Source organism: Lutra lutra, chromosome 10, assembly GCF_902655055.1.
Source record: "Lutra lutra chromosome 10, mLutLut1.2, whole genome shotgun sequence".
Classification (NCBI taxonomy): domain Eukaryota; kingdom Metazoa; phylum Chordata; class Mammalia; order Carnivora; family Mustelidae; genus Lutra; species Lutra lutra.
Genome location: NC_062287.1, coordinates 74,540,346 through 74,559,785, shown reverse-complemented (window position 1 = coordinate 74,559,785; position 19,440 = coordinate 74,540,346). Strand labels below are relative to the sequence as shown.

The 19,440-nt window shown below is 34.2% G+C and overlaps 1 protein-coding gene and 1 non-coding gene across 3 annotated transcripts in view; one reads left to right on the top strand and one right to left on the bottom strand.

Moving 5' to 3' along the window:
• The window catches only part of PRMT3 (protein arginine methyltransferase 3), a 130,289-nt gene that overhangs the window by 98,236 nt on the left and 12,613 nt on the right, over positions 1–19,440 (bottom strand). For both annotated transcript variants that reach the window (XM_047690512.1, XM_047690511.1), the window contains exons 7-9: positions 18,248–18,392; positions 14,224–14,289; positions 5,246–5,367 (exon numbers count right to left, since the gene is read on the bottom strand). In XM_047690512.1, coding sequence (XP_047546468.1) covers positions 5,246–5,367; positions 14,224–14,289; positions 18,248–18,392 — 333 coding nt within the window. The remainder of the gene's footprint in view (positions 1–5,245; positions 5,368–14,223; positions 14,290–18,247; positions 18,393–19,440) is intronic.
• On the top strand, positions 5,520–5,626 carry LOC125080209 (U6 spliceosomal RNA). Its single transcript, XR_007121245.1, has one exon. It is a non-coding gene; the product is annotated as a U6 spliceosomal RNA (small nuclear RNA).

Genomic DNA, 19,440 nt, shown 5'->3' with positions numbered 1-19,440 from the left:
CTTGCTGTCCCTGAACTATGTCTTTTGCTATGTATATAAATCTTAACTGTGAATACAACTCTATATTGAATGTAAGGAGTTTTCCCAGTGAACCACTGAACTAGAGGGCAGTCATGAGACCTTCAAAACAGGATCCCTGAGTGGACAGGAAATTAAGAATTTGGTGGGGTGGGAGAAAAAATGAATTTAGTTTTCTTGTACTGTGTCTTGATCACCTTCTTTACCTTCATTAGAATTCTACAGTTTTTGAGCAGCAAATATGTTTTTTGCCATTTTAACTTCATTAGCAGTTCAAAATTCTCTGCAGCTTTAACTCACTTTTCTGTGTTATTTCCATTAAATTAGGAACAAAATGTGAAGGAACATCCTTACTTCAAGAATTTATCCTGGTATATTTTGTGATCTTATTCCAAACCTGATATAGGGGTCACCACTATCTTTAAAATCATTATGTTAACTCTTCTCAAAGAACTTTACCAAGCATCTGCCATGAATCAGACACTTTGCTAGGTGTTCAGAATAAAACGATTAAGAAAATATAGCTCCTGTCCTAGAATCCAGAGGACAACTAAAAAAACATGACAACAGATCAAATATTCTCTAGGCTTTTCTTAATGTTTCATTTCTAACAGTATTCTAGATACAGGCAATATAAAAGATTGCATCTTTAATGTCATGGTGACACTGAAAGCATTGCACCATGGCTGTATGATGGATCAACCTTCTCCTGGAAGCTCCTGTGCAACAACATGCAGCACTCTGAATAATGAGCTATTCCATGGCTGAGTCAATGAGAAGCCAAAGGCAGCCTAAGTTACAGCAAAAATTTTACCGGATGCTACCCCTGCTTCCTGAGGGTGAACACAGTATACAATTGTCTGGCAATTCCATAGCTTTGCTGTCCTTAGGTAAATTTATGTTTCTAAAATGATCATTCACTGTGGAGTTCGAAGTACGACAGCACGAATAAGAAACAATTTTTCATCCTTCCATATTTCACTTGGAGTTCTATTTGGCCCTGCTAATACAACATCTTTGAAAACCTATATTCTACTTTATATCATGTCTGCAACCTCAAAACTGCAAGCCTGACCTTCATCTTAAGCCCAAATATACATTTATGTGTAATATACATTATAAACCCTAATATACATGTCAGTTTACATTAAAATCATTATTTATTTCATTCTAAACACATTTCTTTAGAAATATTAAATCTTTTTTAAATAAAGGGATACAAATTGTTTTTATCACATTCTGAATGTAATTCAAGGACTGAACACTAAATATATTTAAAAATAACGAAAAATGCATTTTAAAAGTGTCCCTCTTAGAATTTAAAGAGTTTTTTTTTTTCCCCCAAAGACTCCATCTATCTATTTGACAGACAGAGATCACAGATCACAAGCAGGCAGAGAGGCAGGCAGAGAGAGAGAGGGAAGCAGGCTCCCTGCTGAGCAGAGAGCCCGATGCGGGGCTCAATCCCCTAGGATCATGACCCGAGCCGAAGGCAGAAGCTTCAACCCACTGAGCCACCCAGGTGCCCCTTTAAGTGCTTTTTTACAGATATCAGCTTACAGAGTTCTATAGAAATTCTACTGTGTACAGTTCGCTGATGTAACAGTCTCAGAAGAGCAAAGACTCAGAACGTGCTAACTCGAAGAGTTGTTTTCACGGACTGTGATAATTCTGGAAAGCTCCAACATACAATAATAGACAATTATAAGAGAAGTTGAGAGGGGGCACCTGGGTGGCTCTGTCAGTTGAGCATCTGACTCTTGGCTTGGCTCAGGTCATGAAATCCAGCCCCATGTCAGGCTCTATGCTCAGCATGCAGTCTGCTTGAGAATCTTTCTCACTATCCCTCTGTCTCTCCCACCCACCCCATGGATGCAGGAGCTCTCTCTCTACAGAAGAAGAAGAAAAAGAATGAGAAAGAGGAGGAGGAAATAATCTTGGGGGGGGGGAGAGAGAAGTTGGGAGTAGATTTCAAGGGAAGAGAGTGAATACAGAATGAAACTGGCCAAAACTTGAAGTTTAATGGTTTAAGAGAGTAGAGACTGTGAACAATTGGGAAAAAAAAAAAAAAAAGGCAGAAAAGAGAGTCATCATATTTTGGGGGGATAGCTACAATAAATGATATTTTAGAAATATAACCAACATAATATAAAATATTACTTGAGGCACTGGTGCCAAGCTAAACATACCACTACTACTACTAATGAATAATATTACATTTACTGCTAAAATTTAGTAAGCAGTTACATGTCAGCCATTTTGTAAACCACCATGAATAGATTCAATCCTTATAACAATGTAACCACCATCAACCTCACTTTATAAAGGAAGAAACCGGAGATTAAAGAAGTAATTTGATCATTACTATGTAGCTAATTAATCAAAAAGCCAAAACCAGAAATCAAGTCATGTGTTTCCAGATGCTGAGAGAAATATGCTAGATTGCCTCCTCATCTGGTAGAACAATTAGCCAGTAAACTGTGGGAGTATTAAAAGTAAACTGTCTCCTACATACCTTTTTAGGGAGATATTCACAAATAGAAAAATAGAAGTTCTTTTACCCAACAGTATAAATTTCAAATTTTCAAATGGAAGACAAGGGAGAGATGCTTATAGACACTATGGATGTAACTATCTTTTTCACAAAATAAAACAGGCAAAGGACAAAATCTCTTCAGAAACAGTATAATGTTGGTTTAGCCAAAACAAAATTTATCTAAAGCAAAAAGGGCTGATTTTCAAATTCTATGGGTTCTAAGTAAAGCAAATTATTGCATACAACTAACACAAGCCCTGTAAGTAGTTAAACGGATATACAGCCCAGTAAATCAGCTGTGAGGATGAGGAAGTCAAGCTGCCCGGGATCTAACCCTGGCTCCACCACAAATAAGGAGACTTACTCAATCTCTGCTGCCATTTCTTCATCTCTATAATAAGGATAATCATATACTGTAATTATATATACCTCAAATGAGATTCAACAGAGAGTACTAAATTAAGGTCAGCAATTTTTATTATTAAAATGAAGTACCTAAAACCGAGTGCTAAGTCATTTTCAATAAATGCCCTTATGCAAAATTTCCATACACTGCAGCACTACATTTTATATACAATGAATGTGAATATAATCATTGTGTAAAGATATTTCTAAAAAGTCACTAGGCATTCTCTGTGAAACAAAAATAAAACAATATAAAATAAAAGGACTGTTATCACCATCCTTTTCCTTTTTTTTTTTTTAAAGATTTTATTTATTTATTTGACAGAGAGAGATCACAAGTAGACAGAGAGGCAGGCAGAGAGAGAGAGAGAGGGAAGCAGGCTCCCTGCCGAGCAGAGAGCCCGATGCGGGCCTCGATCCCAGGACCCTGAGATCATGACCTGAGCCGAAGGCAGCGGCTTAACCCACTGAGCCACCCAGGCGCCCCATCCTTTTCCTTTTCTTCCATAAAGGAATTAAAATGAGAGCACTTTGTAGAAACCAAAAGTGAAAATTAACATGTAAATGCACATGGTCTTTTATAAGATTAGAGCTTCAAGTAGAAATATCTTACCATAATCTTCCTACCAACAATGTATTTTTGATAATTGTTCTACAACAATCTCTTCTTGAGAACACTGGTTCTCATATTTGTTTGGACGGCAATGCACAAGCAAGTGAGGGTGTTCTTTATGGAAACTCCAAAATGATAATGATGTCCTTACTGGCATCCTAAGAACTAGGAAAAACTTCACTAGATTACAGAGTTGTCTATATACATGCAACACATATGCCATTTTCTCCAGTATGAAAAGAATAAGCACAAACCCAGAACTATGAAAAATCTAACCAAGACTAATGTAATTTTTCATTAACATCAATTTGGTACTTGTTAATAATAGTAGCTGACTTTTGAGTACCTATTATGGGCCAAGCAATACGCCAAAGAGTTATATGCGTATCTTACTTATAACTTACCTTGCTCATAATCATGAGGTATTCATTATTATTTTAATTTTGACAGTGAAACAGCAGGTGACGAAGAGGTTAGATATAATTTAAGTTCAAATAGCTGGTAAGCAGGAGTGAGGATTCAAACCAATCCTGACTCAAACCTTGCACTCTGAACCACAACACTAAACTCTACATGATACAATAACATCTACAAGTTTAAACATCTTACATAATTACATTCAAATTTAATACTAATAAGGAAGAATTAATATTAATCAATTTTAACAACAGAACATGAAGTATCGATGGGAGGACCACTGAAGAACTGCTGTTGGGGATGTAATGTATGCAGGTAATTATAGTTAATGATATTGTATTTAAACACTTAAAAGTTTATACACTTGAAAGTTCCTAAGAGAGTAGATCTTAAATGTTTCAACACAAAAAGAAATGGTAGTAACATGATGCAATGGAGGTGTTAGGTAATGTTAAACGTAGCATACACAAAGGTATGGAAGCAATACATTGTATATCCTCAACTTATACAATGTTGTATGTCAATTTTATCTCAATAAAGCAGGGGGGAGTCACAAGGGGAGAGAATTGCTGAGAAGCTCCTATTCGTTATTCACTCTGAAAATTACTCCTAAGTTCCAAGTATAAGGTGCTTTGTTAAGAACACCGCTGAAGAAATCTAGTTCTCTAAGCCATAGTTCAAATAAAGTCCTTCTTACTATGACATAAGCCAATTGTAAAGTCAATCCTTGATCAATTAACCTAACTCCTCAAAGAGAGGAGATATTCTAGAGAATAAAATTAAGTTTTAGGAGATAATCTAAATCCACTCTGCTTTGTTTGTAATCATTTCGGAATTTACTTATTTAAATTTGAAGGAGGCACAAATGTTAGTGTTGCAAAAAAGAATATAACCCTTAGTCTTTAGTCTGATTGCTATTTGCTGAATATGAAACGAATATTTAGTTTTGTTGTGTCCTCTAACAATATTATCTTATATGTCGATTTCTAATTTTGTACTATTATAATTAGCATATTTATACCCATAATTGGAAAGATAAGAAATTGTATAAAAATAATTGTCATCAGTGAGAACTGTGAAACGACTGTTCATACCTCAAACATGCCTAGTTCAATCTAACCTAAAATCTTATTATCTGGAATGAATTTTTACTAAAAGACACATATCTTGAGTCTGCTTCAGATAGCTAATAAAGACAAGAGGATTAATCATCATATTTAAAAATAATCTTAAATCAAGCCTTAAAATAAATCTACCTTATGATATCCATTGCCTGGTAAAGTATTTCAGACTGATCAACTCCAAGAACTTTCTTTGCCCCAGCTTTAGCTGCAAACATAGAGAGAATTCCAGTTCCACAACCAACATCCAAAACCACCTAGTGTAATAAAAAAACAGATGTTATTGAGAAGGTCTAGTATTTTAAGTTCTATTTATATATATGACATTACCGGGAAGGAACAGATCACAAAATTTAAAATTTTACAGATCAATGATAGTAGTAATTTCTATTAAAAAAAAAAAAAAACTGTGCTCGCTTCGGCAGCACATATACTAAAATTGGAATGATACAGAGAAGATTAGCATGGCCCCTGTGCAAGGATGACACGCAAAAAAAAAAAAAACTGAAGATATGACTAAAATGGGCTGTTTTAAATTCCTTTTTTTGGGGGGGGTATATAAGTTCTGTGCCTAACATGGGCTTGAACTCATGACCCCAAGATTAAGAGTCTTGTGCTCTACTGATTAAGCTAACCGGGCACCTTGGTTGTTTTACATTCTCAATAGCATATCTGGCTATATTCTGCTACAATCAGATGCAACAATGTAAATTAAGAGATGTTTTATATGAAATATGTGATTTGTATAGATTTCATAAGGAAGTATTCTGTTTATAATTTCCCTACTGTATGTATGCATGCTCTAATTTAGGTTTAGTAGTTCTAAATTTTAGCCGAAATAAACTTTCTCAAGTTTGAAAGGCAGGAATTAACTTAAGCAGGATAAGAACCTGATTCAATACAGTTAGCAAATGCTTATAAAGGAATCCTAGATGTAGAATATTGTCATATCCCCTCCAGATCCAAAATTAAATATTCAACTCATTTAAATAATACAGATATATTAAAAATACATTGGCTTCTAGAATTCAGAACTTCAATATAAGTTTTAAAAATGATCCTCGGGGCTCCTGGGTGGCTCAGTCAGTAAAGTGTCTGCCTTCGGCTCAGGTCATGATCCCAGGGTCCTGGGACTGAGCCCCAAATTGGGCTCCCTGCCCAGTGGGGAGTCTGCTTCTCCCTCTCCTCCCTGCTTATGCTCTCTCTCACTATCTCTGTCTCTCTCTCTCTCTCTCACATAAATAAAATCTTTAATAAGTAAAAAATAAAAATAAAAATAAAAATGATACTCATTATCATTAGTGAAGGTAATAAAAATCAAAGTTTAAGATGATACTGGAGGGGCACCTGGGTGGCTCAGTGGGTTAAGCCTCTGCCTTCGGCCCAGGTCATGATCTCAGGGTTGGGGATTGAGTCCTGTATCGGGTTCTCTGCTTGGCAGGGAGCCTGCTTCCTCCTCTCTCTCTCTGCCTGCCTCTCTGTCAAATAAATAAATAAAATCTTAAAAAAAAAAAAAAAAAAAAAAAAAACAAAAACAAATTGCTGAGGACACACATTAGGCAAAGTACTCAGAGGTATACTACTCTGTGAAATTACTGAAAACTGTAGGGCCTTAAGCCTTCCATTATTGGTGGTCTAAATCCTATGTACTTATCCCAAAATATGAAATGATTTCAGTATTCTGTAAATATTAGTACAGTTAAGAGCAGGCATTGATCACAGTAATGGGATACGGCCACAAACAAGACCAAGCCCCTGTCTTAAGGAAGGTGAGATTCTCTTGTGGAGAAGACCAATGAATGAACAAATATAAAATAATGTCAGGTGGTAGTGTTATAAGGAAATTCAAGCACCAGAGTAGAGATTAGAGCAGGGAAAAGAGAACCATCTTTTCAGAATTTTAAATAGGTCTGTGAATATGTTTCCCCACATGTGAGCACAGAACTGAAGGCAATAAAGGAGCATACTATGCAGAGATCTGGAGAAGTGTCTTCTGGCCACGGAGGATATCAAAGGCAAGGCATGAAATACCAGGCAAAGCTAGACCAATGTGGCTAAGCTGGGTGAGAAAAGGTGGAGGTGAGGACAGAGATTAAGAAGGGACCATATCACACAGAACTTTTGGATTTTATTCTGAGTAATGGGAAGTTACCGTAAGAAAAACAGAACGAGAATTAAGAATTTATTAAACTGTTCAAGAATTATTTTATTCTTCAGCTAGGTAATATAGTCAAATAGTTTAGACATAAAAATTGTATTTCTTAGTTATCCTTCAAGAGACTTTCTATGCAAATGTAATGCAACACATTTTTTTTCTTTCCCCTTTTGCCCTCGCTCCATACTGCTTTTCGTATTTAACAATGTAATGTAGAGATCTTTCTGTATCAATTTAGGGAACTTCTTTCTCTCATACAGTCGTATAGGATTCCATATTATGGCTGTACCATAATCTACGGACCTAGTTCTCTACTCATGGACATTTAGGTAGTTTCTGAAATTTTACTAGGATAATCAAAGGTATAAATAATCTTATACCCAACTGCATTCACACATGAGTAAATCTATCAGAGAGAATATACTTATTTGTAATCATGGCAGACATAATCAAATAAATTCTCTTCCTTGAGCCAATCTGACCAGCAATGTTTAAGTGCTGATGTCCTTATAGGTGAGACTAGCCTATGGAACATTCGGTCACACTTTTGGCTATTTCCCAATCTTGCAAGTACAAAATAATAATATACTGGTCTAGTTAAAACATGTATTTCCATTATCATGAGATTTAACATCGTTCCTTACGTTGTAAAGTCATACGTAGTTCTTTGTTTAGAAACTATCTACTTATATACCCCTCCTCTATTTTTCCAGTTAAGTTTTTTCTTATCAAATTTCTAACCAAAATTTTCTTAATAAATCTTGCCAAACAATTCTTTGTAAGTTAAGGATATTAAACCTCCATAATAAAACCTGGAATGTTTCTCTCAGCATATATTTTTTTAAGGAACTCTTGTTTTAGTAGCTATGAGAGATTATATTTTTAAAGATTTTTAAAAATATATTTATTCTGAGAGAGAAAGAGAGCATGAGTAGAAGGAGGGGCAGAGGGAGAGGGAGAAGCAGACTCTATGTTAAGCATGGAGTCTGATGCGCGGCTCAATCCCAGGACCCCAGGATCATGACCTGAGCTGAAGGCAGACAGTTAAATGACGGAGCCACCCAGGTGCCCCACTCTCAGCATATATTTTTGTCTTTTGATTCAGCTCACAGTGACTATTGTTATGTAGAAATTCTTTACTTACAGTAAAACTCATCAATCATGTCTTTTATGGCTTCCTTCTGGATTTTCATAATTAGACTGACCCTCCCCATCTTCCCTATTTCATCCTCATACATTTCCTTCTGGTATATTTATGGTTTCATTAATATACTCTGTTTTTATCATAGTTTATATTAAGAGATATGGTTTCAACCTTACTTCTGTTCAGATGGCTAACCAACTGTTCCAACATGCTATTAAATAGTCTGTTTCCCTTACTAATTTGATATGTGACTGTTAAGATCTGCTGAATATCTGTGTCCTTCCAAAATTTATATGTTGAAATCCTAACCAAAAGTGATGGTATTAGAAACGAGGGTCTTTGGGAGGTAATTAGGTCATAAGGGCAAAGCCCTCACGAATGCAATTAGTACCCTTATAAAAGAGGCCCCAGGACAGATTCCTCTCCGGAGGAAGAAGGCATTTTATGAACCACAAAGCAGGCCTTCACCAGAATTAGCCAGTGCCATGATCTTGGACTTTCCAGCCTCTGTAACTGTGAGAAATTTCTGTTGTTACAAGCCACTAATAAGTTCATGGTATTTTTGTTACAGCAACCTGAATGGGCCCTGGAGCATTAAATAAAAATTATGTATATATTTTGGATTTCTATTCTGCTCCATTAGTTATATAATCATGTGCCAGCAACTATACTAATTACAGAAGCTTTACAGAATGTTTTAGTACTTAGTAAGGCTGGTCCACTCTCTGGGCCACCCTCACTACAAAATTTTTTTCACAGTGTTTCTGGAAAATTTTGTATATTTATTTTTTTCATAAGAACAAGAGAACAAACTTGTCTAGGCTTTTAAAAAAAATCTTAGTATTTTTATGGGGATTGAGCTAAAAATTCTAAGTTAATTTAGGGAAAATGGACAATTTGAGTTTTCCTACTCGAGAACACAGGCTTTCAGTTTGTTTAAATTAGCTATCATGTTCTTCAGATTTAAAAGTTTTTTTCATATTAGCCCTGCACATTATTTAAGTTTGTTCATATGCATTTTATCTTCTGTATTGTTTACTGTCATGAGTGGAGTGCTTCATTCCATTATATTTTGAAAACACAATTTACTAGAACTGACTCCAAAAGAGAGAAAATCTAAACAGCTTGATTTTCACTGAAGCAATAAAGTTGTCAAAAGTTTACTACTCTGTGTCTCCTATCTTGTGCCCCTCAAAGAAGGATAAGGCCCGGATGCTTTCATCTGGAGAGAATCTGTGCCCTGTCTGAGTTGAGTCACCACATTTTAACATAGCTACTTTAACAAAAAAAAGTTAAGGATTTTAAGATGGAAACTACATGTCATTGCAAACAAAACTAAAACATATTCTTAAGTTACAAATATAATGTGTTAACCATAACAGCAAGAAAATACTATAATAGGTAGCATATATGCTTACAGTACATTAGTTTGAAATATATGGCATAAAATAAAAATGGAAAAATATGTAACACAATCGTAAGTGCTAAGTTCCTAGAAACTTTCACTGAAATAAAGTATCTGCAAAATTTCAAAATTAAAAATAAAAAGTCAGTGTGGAATTTAGAAGTTTGATACTATAGTATTTGGTAATGGTGACTGGGAATATCAACAGTCACACACTGTTTATGGAAAGACAGGCTGGCAGCACTAATACCATCTAAGGTATAAATAATCTTTTTTGACTCAGTAAGTCTACTGCTAGGAATTTATCTTATTATTGTACTCTTACTTATATTAAAAACAAATTTAAGTATTTTATATATATATATATTTTTTAAAGATTTTATTTGTTTATTGGACAGAGAGAGATCACAATTAGGCAGAGAGGCAGGCAGAGAGAGAGAGGAGGAAGCAGGCTCCCCACCAAGGAAAGAGCCCAACGCGGGGCTCGATCCCAGGACCCCGGGATCATGACCTGAGCCGAAGGCAGAGGCTTTAACCCTCTGAGCCACCCAGGCACCCCTAAGTATTTTATATTTTTAAATGAATTGTTTCTAGTATTAAAAATTAAAACTTATGGACATTCTTACATTGGACATATGAGCCAATGTTAATAAGGAATCATCTCTAAGGAAAGTTGCTGAATAAAGAAAGCTTAGTACAGAAGGATATATATTATGCACTCCAATTAAAGTATGTGTTCTTTTGTAACACTATATACACACACACACAATTTATATACACATGCATACATATATGTATGTGTGTGTGTGTGTGTCTTAATGCTCATTTTGCAAATGAGGAACATGAGAGAGTTTCAGAGAGAGAGAGAAGGGTATAGGTCAGGATCATAAAGTGGATAATTTGCCAAGCTAACATGCAAACATAGGCCAATCTGCTTCTAAAGCTATATTTTAAAAAATATTTTTAATTATATATTAACTACTTATTATACCTAGCTCAAAATTAGGTAATAAACTAAAAATATAATCAAAGGAAAGTAAAAATGATGACAGAATAAACTAACATTATTTTATAAAATGTTGAAGGAATTTGATTCCTTTTTCTGAAAAAAAAAAAAGGAGAAGAAAAAAAGTGAATCAATTTAACTGTAGATAATAATCAAAAGCATAGTGAAGGCACTTAACTGTGAATTTCTTCAATGGATTACAAATAGAAATTATGAGTGCGTGATAACACGATTAAATGCCACCCAAAGTTAAATTAAATCTGAGAAACCATATGGCCTCCACAGGAGGTTTGTGATTCAAACAATAATAAGAAAGGAATAGAGGAAAGAAGGCAAGAAGGGGGGTGAGAAAGAGAAGCAAGGAAGAAATGCATTTTTAATTATAAGCACCTTTTTGAAAAATAAATCTCTACTATGCACTACATAATATGATATAGAAGCTAGGGTTGTATAAAGTTTGTCTACCTAATACAGATAAAAGCAAACAAAAACAATGTTAATAAAACTTAGGAAAACTAGTTATTTCATACATTTAAAAAAGAATTCGATTTAAATAATTTTATGAACATATCCTATCATGGCCCACAAAAATCATATGACTAAATATGAAAAATAATGTCAATTAAAATATAACTAAGGCATCCCACTCTAATTATTCATTCTATCCTAACATAATGGTGTTTCAAGAGCAGTGGCATAGGCTTAAGGGCACCAAACTAGGAGTAAAAACCCTCAGGTTTATTTTTATTTTAGCTACCTGTTTTAGGGCAGGTCAATTAACCTACTGGTCTCAAATATCTACATGTGCAAAATGAGATAAACACTTGCCCTGCCTAGTTATAGGCATACTGTATAGTGACAATGACACAACATGTTTGAAAGCAATATATAAATTATCAAATGCTACTTAAATATATGATAGTAAATTTTCTAAATCTGTAGCCACAGTATAATAAAGAAAAGTATCCCACATCACTTAAAAATATGAAAGCTCTAGATTATTTAATATTGTTAATTACAGAAATTAAACCATGAAAGTGTTCTAAGGAATTAAAAATTGATAGGTATAATATTTTACATTGCAATATGTTTTTGAGAAGCCATAAATGCCAAGCAAAACTAATTACACATTGATTAATTTAAATGAAAACATTTTAGAGAAACTGCTAAGGAAAAACAGTCCCAAATTATTAATAAGCTGTTTTCTGATTTTGGCAGATTTAACATCTTCAGTAGGAGCAGTAAGTAAAACACAAAATAACTGAAACATTATCTATTTTCCATGGGCATGTATTTTGTCTGAAAATGTGTAACAAATATATATAACATTTCTATAATACCATTAAAATAAAAAACTAGATGCAGAAGTGACTGTGTATGTCTCTGAATCCACTAAGATGCATTCCACACATGTAGAAATATTCAGAATTACTTAATTTCTCAGTGAATAATCTTCTAATTACAAATATTTGTGCCTTTTCAGTAGAGTCTTGGAAATCTACTGGAAAAGATGCTCTTAACTTACTTTCACTTAACAAATTCTTACAGTATTTATATCAAAAAGTATTATGAAAGGATGGCTCAAAAACAGTGCTTTTGCAATTTAAAAAAAATCCTAATATCTTCAAACCAGAAGGGGTTAAAATGATTTCATTTTATAGATGAGGCCCAAAGAAATCCACCCACTTCTCTAAAATTATTATTTATCTGGTTCCAGAGAAGCCAGGCAGGACTAATGATGCCCAGACCAGTACATGCTTAATTTCTCTAAAACATATTAATGAAAAAAATAAAATAAAAATCTGGGCACAGTCTACCTACAAATATAAAGCAAAATTTTTAATAGTAACACATTTGCTTCATGGGAAACAAAATGGTTTTTAGGACATATTAAATAAATTGTTCCAGCACTTGGTATAAATATAAAAACTATAAAAAAATTCTTAGTCTCTGCTGTAATAACATGTAAAAAGCACACAAAAAAGCTAAGTACAAAGAACTGATAAAAACCAAGATTTTAAAAAAGAAATCACCTATTTGTGTATACAGGGGATCAGTAAATACAAAGAAACACATACTGTCATAAACCTTTCATTAGGTAATGCTTTGGTGAAGATATCAGAGAACCATATAAATTCCAACTGTCTAGCTCAGTTAAGTCACAAGTAAAACACAGCCTCTTGGGAAACAGATATGGAAAATGAAAAGCCAATCTGTATTATATTCCAAACAAAATGCAAATCAGGAAAAGGATTTTTTAAAATATAAAGATTGCTAGCCACTGCTGCAATATCACGTAAAGCTTATAAAATAACCTTCGAGAACTATCTTTTAAAATGAAGGTGAGGGACGCCTGGGTGGCTCAGTTGGTTAAGCAGCTGCCTTCGGCTCAGGTCATGATCCCAGCGTCCTGGGATCGAGTCCCGCATCGGGCTCCTTGCTTGGCGGGGAGCCTGCTTCTCCCTCTGCCTCTGCCTGCCATTCTGTCTGCCTGTGCTCGCTCGCTCTCTTCTCTCTCTGACAAATAAATAAAATCTTAAAAAAAAATAAAAATAAAAAAATAAAATAAAATGAAGGTGAAAGGGGAATTATAAAAACCTGGTATGTTATCAATATACATATTCTTGAAGTGGAAAGAGTGGGGGAAAATGCCCAAACAAAGTATATATGCGGCAGAAATGATAGTATTTTTTATTAAATTAGTGGACTAATTTCCACCAAGAAAGAACAAACAGAAAATCTGAACTTTTAGGTAAACATGCCAACATAGAAAAGGAGGGAAGGAGGAAGTGAAGAAAAAATGAAAACAATTCATAAGGGAGGAAATACAAATGACAAAAATTTCAAACACACACACACACACACACACAGTGTGAAATTCCATCTTTAAAAAAACCTGAAATAGTATTAAGACTAAATATAAAACACAAAGTGTCTTATAAAGGAGCAGATGAGGTCTTAAAAGAAAGCGCTTAAGTTCTACCTTACAATATTTAACTCTACTTATAACTTCTTAAAATTATTAATTTTTAACTAATTAACATATACTAATCACTGAAAGTATGCTTTGGTACAGGGCTTATCTGATACATTTGAAATTCATAGGAATTACAGTACATCAACAATATGTTTAAGCAAAATAATCTGGATAAGTAAAGTTTAACTAAACCATGTTACTGTAATTAATGAATCTCAATTTTAAAAAAATCTGTAGACTGAATGATAGCACCAATCAGCATTTCTGCTATCAGGATTCTGCACCACTGAGAAGCGTCATAAAAGTCTCCCATGAAATAAAGCCAGAGTACACTAAATCAACTGATAGCACAATGAGACCCAAATGAGGACTTCTACCGCCCAAGAGCCTTGCAAAAGGTACAATTCTGTAGCCAATGCTACTCACCTTGTCTTTGAAGATATGTGGATTTTGATATATAAAATCTCGGTAACTTTCTGTTCGTACTTTGTCCTAGAGTGGAGAAAGAAAAACATTCTGTTTATAGGATAGACCAAAAATATAAAATTTCTAGGAAGATATTTGTTATTTTATCACACATTGCTAGTTTGCTTGGAAAGCTAAGCTTAATTTCTTTGTTCTAAAAGAAAACAATAAAAAATAGAAACACCAACAACACACAAAGAAAATTACTGAAAGTTGGATAAGGTCTAAATTCTTAAAGATGTACACATTTTTGTCTTGATACATGTTATCATTTCAAGACTTCAACTGATAATTAAAGCTAACAGAAGCTGAATATGATGTTTTGCTCCATCAAATAGGGCCTGGAGTCTAGAGCCTGACAACGTATAATAAAGGGAGTCTACTAGGTTAAATGTTAAAATGCTATGTAAAATATGGGAGAAAAAAAAGCCAAAACAGATAAATGTTAAAAGTTGTGGTTACATATAAAAAATGAAGCCACACGGAGTATGGTTTTTCTAAGAAAGTCACTGATCAGCACCTATCTGATTTATAATCCTGTTTTGTTTCTAGAAATGTCTGTAGTAGGAAATGATGCTTAAAAGCCTATAATCCCAAAAGTAAATCATTTGAGCCCTGCAGCTCACATTTGAGACTTCTACACTCTGGAGTCTCACATGACCTGTGACTGACGCAGGCATCGAATGTGAACATTTATTTTAGTTCATGAATAGAGCCGATTCCCTTTTCAATTACTTTAGTTGAGACACATACAGACAGCAAATTAAGCAGAAAGGGCCTCTGCTGCCAAGTAAATAAAATGAGCACAATAAAAATAGGATAGGAATTCCAGCTTTATTTGGGTTTCACACTAGGTAAAAAGAAATGTTACAGCAAATACTATGATATCAAAATTCAGGCAATCCATACTGTTCAAAAAACAATTTTAGGCCAAAAAAACCCCCCAAAACCCATATAATGTCTCAAATTAAAAGCCAAGTTGTTCTACTTAATTACAAGATATAAAAAAATGGGGAACTGCAGAATTAATTCCATGTTTTCTGATGGAATTATTTCTAATTGCTTTATATTAAAAAAATGTATACCATTCCATACATTTGTCATTTTTATACTCATCTTGTACTACAGCCAGTGATTTTTGGTGGGTGAACATCAGTCTAGGAGGCAGTCACTCGGAAAGCTCTCGCCAACCACACTGCCTCATCACTGCTCCAACTTGATCACAAGCACCCGAACGCCTGTCCTAAATCCATGCACCACTGCTCCCTCAACTACAGTCCTTCATCCGGGCTCTTTTTACAGATCCATCTGCTTTCATTCATGTGCAATAAAATCCAAAGTATACCAGAGTGCCTTGGGCATAGCAGAGCTTCAGTTTAGTAACTGAAGTCTTGAAAGGAAAACCACTAAAAATGAAAATGCAGGCAAATAAAATGTAAAATAACCACCTGTAAAAATGGATTCTAAGAAAACACAAACACTTCAATACAAAATAAGATAATAGAAATTTTAAAAATTATTTTTTTCACCAGCCTATTAAAACTAAGGAACACAAAAGAAGAATAAAATCAGAGCTCTAATACTAAGAAGCAACATCATTTTCGAAGACTAGTAAAGTGCCATGGAATTATTCCTACAAATACAAGAAAAAAATTTAAGAATGAGACTACAGAAAAGTATATATTACGAATTTTATGTATATATAACAGTATGTTTTAAATGTATAGGCTCATGGAGGTAGAAGGAATGTATGAGTCGGATGGAGATACAATCAGAAGAATGCACTAAAGAAAAGTTATGTAATGGTACTATGATCTGTGATAAATGTTTACCAGGATGAACAATATTTTTCTTGGAAAAAAAGAGAGTGATACATCTCAGATTTACAACATTAGTCAAGAATGACGGTTCTTCAGAAAGATAAAGTGGCAAAGGATTTTGAAAGTTCATGTAATCCATTCTTCCATCAGCTGTTAGCTCTGGAATTCAGAAATGTTATCTTCATCCGAACGCTAGAAAGTAAGATCACAAAGTACCTTTATTTCTAATTATAATCACAACATATGCCATCATTGAAATACCTGAGACTAAGCAACCAAAAAATCCAAATACTCTTCCCATAAAAGCAAGGCCAATTCTAAGCATAAAAATAAATCCTATCCATGGTTTCTCAATTTTAAATTATCTATAAATATCAAATGAGATTGTGGTAATACTGCAACCTTAAACAGATTATGTGAGCTAAGAATTGCTTTGATAAGAAACAGAATATTGCTTGATACACAGAACATTTCCTGCTCACCTACAGTATGTAAGTTAGCAAAATATAAATTGGAAAAATAGTTCTTTTTGCATGGAATATATGCTATTTCTTATGAATACTTAATCAAGTCATCCCCAAGGAGAGGTAATTACATTGTGTAACAGCTAATGGGAAGTGAGGCATGGAAAATTACATTAATAGGGATTCTTAAACGATTCTCTAAAAGGGAAAAGGTAACACTGAAAACTTCAAGGTGGAATTTCTTAAATCCATATGTACATCAAAAGGACTTAAAGATATATGACCAGGTGTAAAGATCCTCTAGTTATGGATATATAGCGACAAATGTCCAGGACAGACATTTGGAAATAAGTAGTCAAAATGGATTTCCCTGATGATTGTATCTAGGATATGTTTCTGCCCCACCTACTTGGAGTCTCAGTAACCTTATCTGTCTGAAAACCCACACAATTTCCATACTAAAGGCCTTAAAGGTTCATGGCATTTAAATTGATGGGGTGATTTAAAATGACAAACATGGGCTTAAGTGAACCCCTTAAAAAGAATTCTAGACACAATAAAATTAATTTTAACAAAGAAAACAGAGTAAATCAATTTCTTTTAAACAAACTCACTCCAACTTAAAATAATTTATCACTTAAAACTGTTATTTATAATGTTATTTATAATGCCATTACCCAAGTGACAACAAAAAGCACAACCTACTGTGACATGTCATTATTAAAGGAATGACATAACACTGCTTTAACAGACCCCAAGTAATTACAATTACTATTAATCAGGAGACCTCCACCCTGTGATCTTGCAAACCTGACTCAACAAAATACATACATGTTATTATTAAATATCCCTGGTTATTTTAAATCTATCTGTGTCAGAGGAACATGGTCTCCAGGCTTTCCAAAATAAAACAATCTTGTGAGGAAGGATTTAGGAATGCATTTTTTGTTGGCTGGATTTAAGAAAAGGCAGTGGCATCTAAAATTCACAGAGATGAACATCTAACACTTTCATGAAGTTTTTTACATTCCAACACTTGTTCTACTATAGTTTTACCGAATTAAAAAACTAGATGTTACTATTTTACAATCTGTAATACATAATCAAATGTGTAATTACTACGTATGGCTAGAAACTTATTTATATTTTATATGGACATTATCATTATAAAAATTAAAACCAACCAAATTTAAAAACTTGATTTGACCAATTTAGGAAATTCTACATATCGATGATTTCAAATGTAACAAAATGTATGCTATGACAATTATAAAAATTATTTACAATTAAACTTTTTACCAAAAAATTATTTGCCCAAACTGAAGTCAATATTACTATTTAGAACACTAAAATTAATCATCCCCTTTGTACATTAAAAGACAAATGAATAATTTGTTACTATTTAATAGTTGCTCTTGAGAAGATGAAAACCAGCAGCAGTTTTCTCCAATGTTTTATTTCAAGCAAAAGTAAAGATTTCATAAAGATTAAGAATGATCTTAAATCGAATTTACAGTGGCTGTGATGCTCCTGTAGTCTTTTCAACCCAAGATGCGCTATTAGGCACCAAAGAGATTTAAAAAGCAGTTCTAAGAAAACGCCAAAAAAACCCCAGTTCTCCTACAGAATATATACTAAGAACTTGTTTTATTCGGTTTTTCCTTTAGTACGGATTTGGAGCACTTTGTGCTCTTTTCTAACCTTTAGCATTTCTTCATGTATCCCATAATGCCCGTATGAGCTGAAATAAACGCCATCCTCATCTTCCTGGAGGTCTGCAATGGCAGTAGTAGATGACGAGCAGGTTCTGACATCTGCGTTCATCACAAAATCCTGAGCAAATTGTCTGTAATCAATTTGAAATACACCCTTGAGACAGGTTTATTGGACCATGAAAAAAGGAAAGGCTAGAGGTTGAGGGAGAAGAAAAGGGAGGGAGTCTGGTATGCAGTGTGATGAGCCTCTAACTCAACATTCTATCTGAAGCAACGGAAAGCTCCCCCTGCTGGATCTTAAGCAACAGCATATGCAAACTCAGACGTAAACATGCCTTCTGTGAACCACAGAAACAGATTATATAGCTGTTTGTATCTTTCAACTGAACAAAACCATATTATTTTGATTCAATTTTATTATTTCTATTGTTCTAAAATCTTATTTTAGCAGGTGAATGAATCAGTGTGGTATATTTCAACACTATTAATATTCTTTGAAACCACAATATTTCATCAAAGGGTTATATGGGCAGAAAGTTGACCCAAATTGAGAATTATTTACCTACACCACCACCACCCACTGCAGCTCTAAAACTCAATTCCCTCTCTGATGACAACATATTAAGTATCTATAATGTATGCACGGGGGAGAGATGCTAAGCTGGGGGGGGGCCGACAGTGAAGTTGTTGGTTACTAGATTAACCAGCATAAAATCTCAAAAAGGAAAGGGAACCACAGTCAGCTACACTTTGTTCCCTGGACATTCTAGCAAACCATCAAACGGGTACTGATGGAATGGCAACCAATTTACAAAAATCCAACAGCTAAAGCGATACTTTGGAGAAATGCAGAATCTCAGGCCCTACTTCAGACCTCTAAATCAGAATGTACAGTGTGACAAATTCCCAAGTGATTCACATGCACATTAAATTCTGTGAAGTATATTCTGTGAAGTAAACCAGTAGAAGGCTAATTTACTCACTGGACAAAATCATCCTATGTATCTCGTTTTCTAATAATTATACTTTGGTTCTTTAAAAACAAAAATTTCAACACTGTATTGTCCCCAAACCTAAAAAATATTAATTACTCCCCCTTAAAAGGCTAGGAGAAAAAGAGTAAGTGGAGAAATCTATTAGATTCTATTAGATTACCGAGTAATTCAAAGGAAGGCAATA